Source organism: Citrus clementina, unplaced genomic scaffold (assembly GCF_000493195.1).
Source record: "Citrus clementina cultivar Clemenules unplaced genomic scaffold, Citrus_clementina_v1.0 scaffold_3, whole genome shotgun sequence".
Classification (NCBI taxonomy): Eukaryota; Viridiplantae; Streptophyta; class Magnoliopsida; order Sapindales; family Rutaceae; genus Citrus; species Citrus x clementina.
In genome coordinates, this window is record NW_006262339.1 from 14,438,167 (window position 1) to 14,447,068 (window position 8,902).

Below are 8,902 nucleotides of genomic sequence, written 5' to 3' on the forward strand. Positions count from 1 at the left end.
GCTTATGTATTTTTTTTGGATCCTATGCCTTTATTTTAATTTAATAGAATAAAAAATTCAAAACTCAAGTCCATATTCAATAATAATAAATTAATAATAATAAGAGAATGTAATATTAGTTGCTAAGTTTGACTCTATGGTATTAGAATTCTTTTTTAGCACTTAACAATAACAATAATAATAATTTTTTTAAGGGTTAACTTAATTGTTAACTTGTAATTACGTAGAGTCATATATCATAGTTTATAATAATATTAATACATATTTATAAATCATTATATTTATAATTTTATTTATTAAAATCATGATATCAATTATTTATTTAATAAATTATAAGTATAAATCAATTATATTTTTTTTGAAACTAAGAATTAAATAAATTAAAAAAACTTGAGCCAATAAAAGATATTAAAAGATTCAATTTCAAGTTATTTATAAAATCATAAAATTTTAAGTTTACTTTCATTAAAAAATGAAACACGGTTATTGCGTGCTTTTTTACGTGCCGTGCTTTGGCCCATCTCTAATCCTGCCGTGCTTTTAAGGCCCGCGTGCCTAAAATCTAAGCCCGGCACGACCCACGTGCATGCCGTGCCGTGCCGTGTGCTCTACCGAGACGTGCTCGTGCCGTGCCGTGCTGTACGGACACGTGTCGTGCCCGTGCTGTGCCTCGTGCCGTCCGGTCCATTGGCCACCTTTAGGTTTATTGCCACTATTTATCTTTTTTAATTATATTATTCAATATAAATTCACTAACATTTTTTAACTTCCCCTTTTCAACCCGTATCTTCTTTGTTCTAGAAACACTCCTGCCATACTTGCTACTCTTTTATCTTTCTTTATATTATATTATTCATTATAAATTAAATTATTGGCACCATTTGCTACTGTTTCATCTTTCTTTTTATTGTATTATTCAATAATGCATGCCAATTATTATTTTATATTTGAAATTCATTTCATCTTTGTTGTATTTGTGCGTTATTTTTTATATAATAATATTAGATATCCTTTGTCTAGAATGACAACTACTACAGAAGAAAAGAGAAAAAAAATCAAAGGCATATTGGGATGATGTTACCACTGATGCTTTTGTTAAGATCTGCGTGAATGAAACATTGGCTGGGAATCGACGAAATGGTCACTTTAATAAGATTGGGTGGAAAAATCTTATTGCTAAGTTTCATTCAATGACTGGTAGAGATTATGAACAAAAACAATTGAAAAACAAGTGGGACATCCTAAAAAAAGATTGGCAACTTTGGACAAACTTGCTGAGAAATGAAACTGGTTTAGGATGGGATCCTGTAAAACAGACAATTACTGATAGCGATGAATGGTGGGAGAGAAAATTGAAGGTGCAAATTTCTAACCTTTTTTATTTTATAGTGTAATAGGAAATGATTTTGGGAGCAACTTAGATTAACATATAATCCTTTTGCATATTGTAGGAGATACCTGAAGCAATTAAATTTCGTTCTAAAGGCTTGAGAAATGCTGACCAACTAGAAATTTTATTCAAAGATGTTGCTGCTACAAGAGAAGGATCATGGGCGCCATCTATGGGTTTTGTACCAAATGATGGTGAGGGTGGACCATCTAATGAATATATTGGTGATGATAATAATATGTATTTTCAAGAGGAGAATGTCAATATTGAACTAAATAATTTTGGCAGACTAGAGAATATTGAGACTGACATTGATAATGGTACTCCCATAGCATCTACACATGATAATGGAAGGAAAAGAAAATTACCAATTCAAAAGTGAGAAGGAGCTGCAGTTAGATTGTCTAAACAATTGGATCGCTTATGTCAGGCAGCAGAGAGTAGACCATCTATAGCTATAAGAAATGGTGAAAATGGATGTAGCATTGCAGAAGTAATGGAAGTGCTACATAGTATGCCTGAGATTGAGTTAAAAAGTGAGCTATATTTGAATGCCACTAAAATTTTTCTTAAGAAGTAGAATAGGGAGATGTTTGTTGCAATCAAGAATCGCGATGTTCAAATTGAGTGGTTGAAGTTCATGAAAGATTATTTGTAGTTCTATTTTATAGCTTGTTCTTATATTCAAAACTATTGTTTACTTTATCTTATTTTATTTATGCCTTATATTAAGAATATTGTTTTGAACCAATTGGGATATTTTTATTTTATTTTATTTTGAGCTACGTTAGATTTATTTTTATTTTTTCTTTTATTTTCAAATAATGATGATTTTTGTTATATATGTGTTTACACATGGAATTCTCAGAAAATGATGATGATAGTGAGCATAATTACATTGATGAAAGTGATGCTCAGTACAAATTATTACAAATGATACAAACTGGAGTTGCATTGTATGTTAATCATTTTATTAAGCATAGTTTAAAGGAACCGTGCAGAACATCCCATCATTTAGGTCATTCTTTTGTACTAGAGGTGCTAAATGGACATAAAGATAGATGTCACCAACAATTTAGAATGGAAAAACATGTATTTATAAAATTATGCCAAGTTTTGAGTGAATCATATGGTCTTAAAAGAGACAAGAATGTATCTATAATTGACTCAGTAGCTATATTTTTTATTACATTAGGTCATGCATTTGGGAATAGAATGGCTCAAGAAAGATTTCAACATTCAGGTGAAATTATATCGAGGTGGTTTGGAATAGTGTTAGATGTTGTTTGTCATATGGCAATTGATTTTTTGAAACTATCTGACCCACAATTTAAAGAAATTCCCAAAACAATTAGGAATGATGATCGATATTGGCCATATTTTAAAGATTGTATTGGGGCAATTAATGGGACACATATACCAGTCATAGTGCCAACATCGAAGCAAATACCGTATATTGGAAGAAAAGGGATTCCTACCAAAAATGTGATAGCCGCATGTGATTTTAATATGTGTTTTACATTTGCATGGGCTGGATGGGAAGGCACTGCCCATGATACTCGTATATTTTTAGAGGCCTTACACAGAGAGAATTTGCACTTTCCTCATCCACTTAAAAGTTAGTTATAATATATTATTTATGATACATTTCTATATAAGTTTGTTTAATTCTTTTTCAATTATAGAATTTCTATTTTGCAGGTAAGTATTACTTAGTAGATGCTGGATATCCTCACATGACAGGTTATTTAGGTCCTTATAAAGGTGAACGATATCATCTTCCAGATTTTCGACGTGGAAGTCAACCAAGAGAAAAAAAAAAGAAATATTTAATCATGCCCACTCTTCTTTGAGATGCACAATTGAGAGGACTTTTGGTGTTTGGAAAAATAGATGGAAAATTTTGCGACAAATGCCTAGTTTCCCTTTTAGTAAGCAAGTGAAAATTGTGATTGCTTCAATGATTCTTCACAATTTTATAAGAAAATATGCAGATAATGACCAAGAGTTTCAACCTTTTGATAATGATGACGAATTGCTTCCAACAAGTGAAAGTGAGAATCAAAGGGAAGAGAACAATGAAGAACAAAGTACAAGTTCATTCAACGTACGTGAAATGGACCAAGAACATGAACAAATTGCGACACTTCTCATGTTCCGTTAACATTTTAGTTATATTATTGATTATCATTTTAATTTGGATAATATTATTTGTTTGGGAGAATATATCAATGATGCAATTTTTAATTTTGAAAATTAAAGAAATGATTGAACTAATTTTTTCTTATTAATTGATAGCTTGGATGCATTTTATTACATGTTATATAATTATGAATACATAACCTTTTTTGGTAATTTAATTACATAAAAACACTTTTAGTTTTACACAACCAAACAGTTTAATGGTTCAAAAGTGTTTTTTTTATTGACAACCAAACACCCAATGGCTTTTTGTACAAAAGCTCTACTCCTATAAGCTCTATTGTTATAAGCTCTATTTAATAAGCTGTACCAAATGGAGCCTAAGTAAAATGGATAAAATTAAACATCTTAACTAACTGATATGAGCAAATTAATAAGCCGCAAAAGCATTATATGGAAAATGATCTTGAAAAAAAATTATATCAATTAGCTTAACTGTAAAAACAAACAAAACAAGAAATAAAAAAAAGTGCCACGGTCAATACTTAATAAAATTAAATACAACATCCCAGAAAATCAAGATTTCAGCTCAAGCAATGAACCATGTTGGTTGTTATGCATATAAAACTCACAATTAAGCTAGAGTATCGTAGAAATTAAACTATCATACAAGGGGAAAAAATTGTTATTGACATAAGCGGCATTTTTAAATGAGCAACCATAAATCAAATGAACAATTAGGGATGGCAATTTAACCCGAACCCGGACGAATTCGGATAATCCGGTCTGGGTTTAACCCGCACCGGACTAAATTAATTTCGGAATCCGGATGTATTTTTTAAACTCGGACATATTTGAGTCCGAATCCAGATTTGGGGAACCCGTAAATTCGGAACTCGGACCCGGGTGTATTTATTTTTATATTATTTTTTAAATATAAATAGAAACAATTGAAAAAAAAATAACAGCCTTACCCTAGTTTCAATTTCACAGCCGCGCCGCCAAAGCTGAAAGCCCAGTATTTCTTCATTAAATCACCGTGAACTGTGCTTTGTTCCTCATCCTTACCGCCAAAGCCCAAAACAAATCACCGATAGTTATCACTAAAGACGGCAGTACAATCGAGAAAAAGAAGAAGAAAACGAAGAAGACCAATCCTGAATCAGGTCCATCTCGATATTGAAATCTCCAGCAAGGCCACGGGCAAGCAGTTTCATCAACGATATTTTCGAGAAGTTGGCCCAAGAACATGATTTCATTCATTTTAGGTTCTAGTTATTAGAAGAGTATTGGGTTGGATTTGATAGAGTATGAACAAGGCAATTGCAGAACAAGTAAAGGCTATAAATGGGATCTTGAAAAAAAAATTTCCCTTTTAAGATTGTGAATTCGAGAAGCTTTGGTTGAGTGATCTTGTTGATAATAATCTGGCTTTAGTTATTTAATGTTCATCACTTCATCGTTTATTCCTTGCATGTTGCAGCAAGAAAAGTTTGATAAAGGGTTTTTCAAAGCAAATGAGAGAAATTAGGTTTCAAAAAAAAATTATTCGGGTTTAACCCGTACCGGACCTGCACTCGAAAAATTCGGTTTTTATCCAAATTTGGGAAGACGAATTCTCATCCGGATCTGGAATCTGAAAGATTAAATTCGGACCCGGACCCGAGTTTTGCCATCCCTACGAACAACTGCCTGTGAATGTGTGTTTTGGCTAATTGGGTTAAGGTTTAATGCTTTTACGAATTAGAGATTTACCAATTGATTTTTTATTTATTTAAAGATTTTAATATAATATTTTGATTTAAAAAGTTCTGGCTTCATTGCTGAAGCTTAACCCGGAAGGGCCTGCAAATTTGAGGCCGAAGCCCTAACCCCTTGCACTAAGGGCCAGGCCTAAAGTCTGTGGGCCTGGACCGGCCCGATCATTATTTGTCAACCCCAATTTTTCCTTTTTTCAGAATAAAAAAAGGGTATTACATTTTAGAGATTAAAATTAAATATAACATTTTAAGGAATTTGGATAATCCTCCAACCAAACTAAAGATGTAGAACACTTAGGAGCAAATTTAGCTAATACATTAGTAGCATGATTACGACATTTTACAATATGCCGAAGCCTAAAGTGCTGCACGCCTAAGTGAATTTCATTGAAGTTCAATTTCCGTCAAGTTGAAGAAATTGTATTCCTCATCAGTGGGTAAGAATTTCAAAATCCTAACTTGATAAAATGCAAAAATTACAATATTATCCTCTAATTTAAATTATTTTTAAATAAATTTAATAGTTATTGAAATAATTTATATTTATTTTATTAAATTAATCATCGGAAAATCATCTGATGGTATCACAATTGGTTCCAATGTTATCGATGAGAGTCAATCTACTATTCTATGGAGCCAGAAATGCCAATATGGCAATATGTGTCATTACTTGGCTCAAATATCGTTTTTTTTTAATTGTAAACTTTGTATTTTCAACAAAATAGATTCCTCCAGTGAGTATATCACTTGTTTCTGATCATTTCGATCTAATAAATGCAATGAAAAATGACAATCATAGAATGGAACGGCAGCAGATCAACGATTGTCCGGCGACTAAATAAAATATTTTATTTAACTAGATAATTTAAATTTGACTAGTATGTTATTTGTATTCAATAATTACATGTGTTAGAAACTAATTTGAACTACATGTAATTAGTTATGTATTGTTAGTTAAATTGATTATAATAATAATAGTTAATTAATTAAAAATATGACATAAAATTAAATTATTTATTACTAATTCAATTTAACAGATGAAATTAATTTATAGTTTAATTATTTTTATTATATTTACTGATAAATATTAAAAAGGGTAAAAGCTCATTTAGTCCCTATATTTTGAAGTTAGTATCCGTTTAGTCCCTATATTTTTAAAAATACCTCAAATTATCCCTACCATTAAATTATTGACACTTTTGCCATTATCTTTTATTCATTTTAACTTATTTTTATAATATTGCCCTATTATAATAATTTTTTAGACATTATTAAAAAGAAAAAAATAACCCTATTATAATAATTTTTTTAGAAATTATTAAAAAGAAAAAAATAAATTACCAGTTTAACACCAAAAAAAAATTAAAAAAAAAATATATTAATTTTTGTGGAACACACTCTTGAGTTAAAATATTAATTTTTCTAAAAAAATTGATACTGTAATTTTTTACGATATTAATTTTTTAGACATACGTGAGCTTCCACAAAAATTAATATATACTTTTTTTGTTTTTATTTTATTTTTGAGTTTAATTTGATAATTTAATTTTTTATTAATATCCAAAAAGAAACATTATTGTAAAAATGTAATATTGTAAAAGCAAGTTAAAAATAATAAAAAATAATGGCATAAGTGTCAATATTTAGTAGCAGGGATGTTTTGAGGTGTTTTTAAAAATACAGGGACTAAATGGACACTAATCTCATAATATAGGGACTAAATAAGCTTTTACCCAATTAAAAATTTAACAACAAAGCCCGGGGGTAAAGTTTATCCAAGTTAGAAAAATATATAATTCCTTTACCCTTAAATTCTTTGGTAAACAGAACAAAATGAAAATTATTTTCACTCTTTTCATCTAGGGATGGCAAAAATCCCTACGAGGACAGAGTCCTAGTTTTTCCTATTTGTGGAGGGTAAGGGGTCAATTTTATACGCAATTTTTTATTTGGGGAAGGACCAAGATAATTTTTTACTCAATTTTTTATTTGGTGAGGGATGAAGACAATTTTTTACCCAATTTCTTTATTGAGAAAAGGACAGGGATGAGATAGAATGCACATCCCCTCCCCAATTCCTCAATTCCCAATTTTAATTTTAATTTTAATTTTAATTTCATTTTTTAGAATTGTTAATGAATAAATCATAAAATATTAAAATTTAGTATAAATCATAAATATAAAAAAAAAACTTTTATACAAATATATTATGAAACTTTCGGGTCTACTTAACTAGTTGTGGTCTTGAATTACTATTCGATGAGATCTTAATCAATAGGCATTGTCTCAAAATTTTTCTTTTAAGCTTTTATCTAATAAAACAAAAGCTAAAGTTATAACATCCAAACTTTATTAAGATAAATTGTACAACTTTATTTTATTTAAAATTTTATTTTAATATGATTAAATCAAATTTAGAAACTAAAATTATATCTATCATTCGGGGTTAATTGGGAATCAGAAACACTTGAGGATCTCTTGTTTATTCGGAGAGGCGATCGGGATCTCCTTAAGCAATTTTGATAGGGAGGGGGACATATGTAGAATATCGGGTATAGGTACGGGGATGTCAATCCCCTCCCCTTCCCATTGCCGTCCCTACTCTCATCTCATCACTTATCCCCTCCTCTCTTTTTCTCTACTCTCATCTCATCCATAATTTTTAAACCAAACACCACCTAAAAGTTAGCTTAAAATGCTAACAATCTCTTAGTTGGATTGATTAACACTCTTAATCTTAATTCTGAAATAGAGAAGAGGAGAAATGGAATCTTCTTAGTCATAGTGAGAGTTAATTTATTTAAATTTCACTTAAGTATCTGTTTGGCATGACTTACCTAATGGTCTTAAATACTTATTTAATCTCATTAACTCTTATCAAAATTTTTGTTGTAATTTTGTTATTTTTTTTAGTAGAGCTTTTGAAGATTAAATAAGTTATTTTGCCTCTACTAGTAAAAGCTTAGATTTTAAACTGTTGGGAGTAGAAATTAAAAAGTTTTTTTTTAAATGTTAAATTATCTAAAATATCCTACTTATTTGATAAACTTATTTCATTCTTTTTTATAATATAACTTTAAAAAATTTGTGTTTAAAAATAATTTTATATCTTTTAATAAAAGCTCTCATTGACCACCAAACAATTAAAATTTTTGAATAAAAGCTCTATTTATAAAAGTTATACCAACAAAAGTCTGCTTAAATAAACTATATTTGAAAAAATATACTAAACAGAGCTTTTGATATGAATAGGGATGGCAATGGGCTGGGTCAAGCTCAAGCTTTAAATTGAAAGCCAAACTTGAAAAAAAGCCTGATTATTTGTATTTTGGGTTAGGTCAGGCTTATCCGAGCCCACACAATGCTTTTTCTCTCACTTTAAATATTTTAATTTGTTAGTCTGATTTTGCTTTAGTTTGTTCGATTTTGCATCGTTTATCAATGATATAAATCAAATTTGCATTGTGCTAGAGCCATTATATGTCCATAATTTTTTTTTAAAAAAACCCCCATGTCTTATACCAATAAAAATACACAATTCCATAATTCAATTACACAACCTAACATTGAGAGGGGGAAAAACTCATCTTATAAAAATAAAGTTACAGAA

At 29.7% G+C, this 8,902-nt stretch overlaps 2 protein-coding genes across 2 annotated transcripts; both read left to right on the top strand.

Annotated features, from left to right (window-relative positions):
* The first annotated feature begins 1,190 nt into the window (after nucleotides 1-1,190).
* On the top strand, nucleotides 1,191-1,772 carry LOC112099595 (L10-interacting MYB domain-containing protein-like). The gene is made up of 2 exons (XM_024187008.1): nucleotides 1,191-1,358; nucleotides 1,452-1,772. The coding sequence occupies exons 1-2, from the start codon at nucleotides 1,191-1,193 to the stop codon at nucleotides 1,770-1,772; spliced, it is 489 nt and encodes a 162-aa protein (XP_024042776.1).
* A 473-nt stretch (nucleotides 1,773-2,245) lies between these two features.
* Nucleotides 2,246-3,554, top strand: LOC112099596. The gene is made up of 3 exons (XM_024187009.1): nucleotides 2,246-3,008; nucleotides 3,092-3,154; nucleotides 3,385-3,554. The coding sequence occupies exons 1-3, from the start codon at nucleotides 2,246-2,248 to the stop codon at nucleotides 3,552-3,554; spliced, it is 996 nt and encodes a 331-aa protein (XP_024042777.1).
* The last annotated feature ends 5,348 nt before the right edge of the window (nucleotides 3,555-8,902 follow it).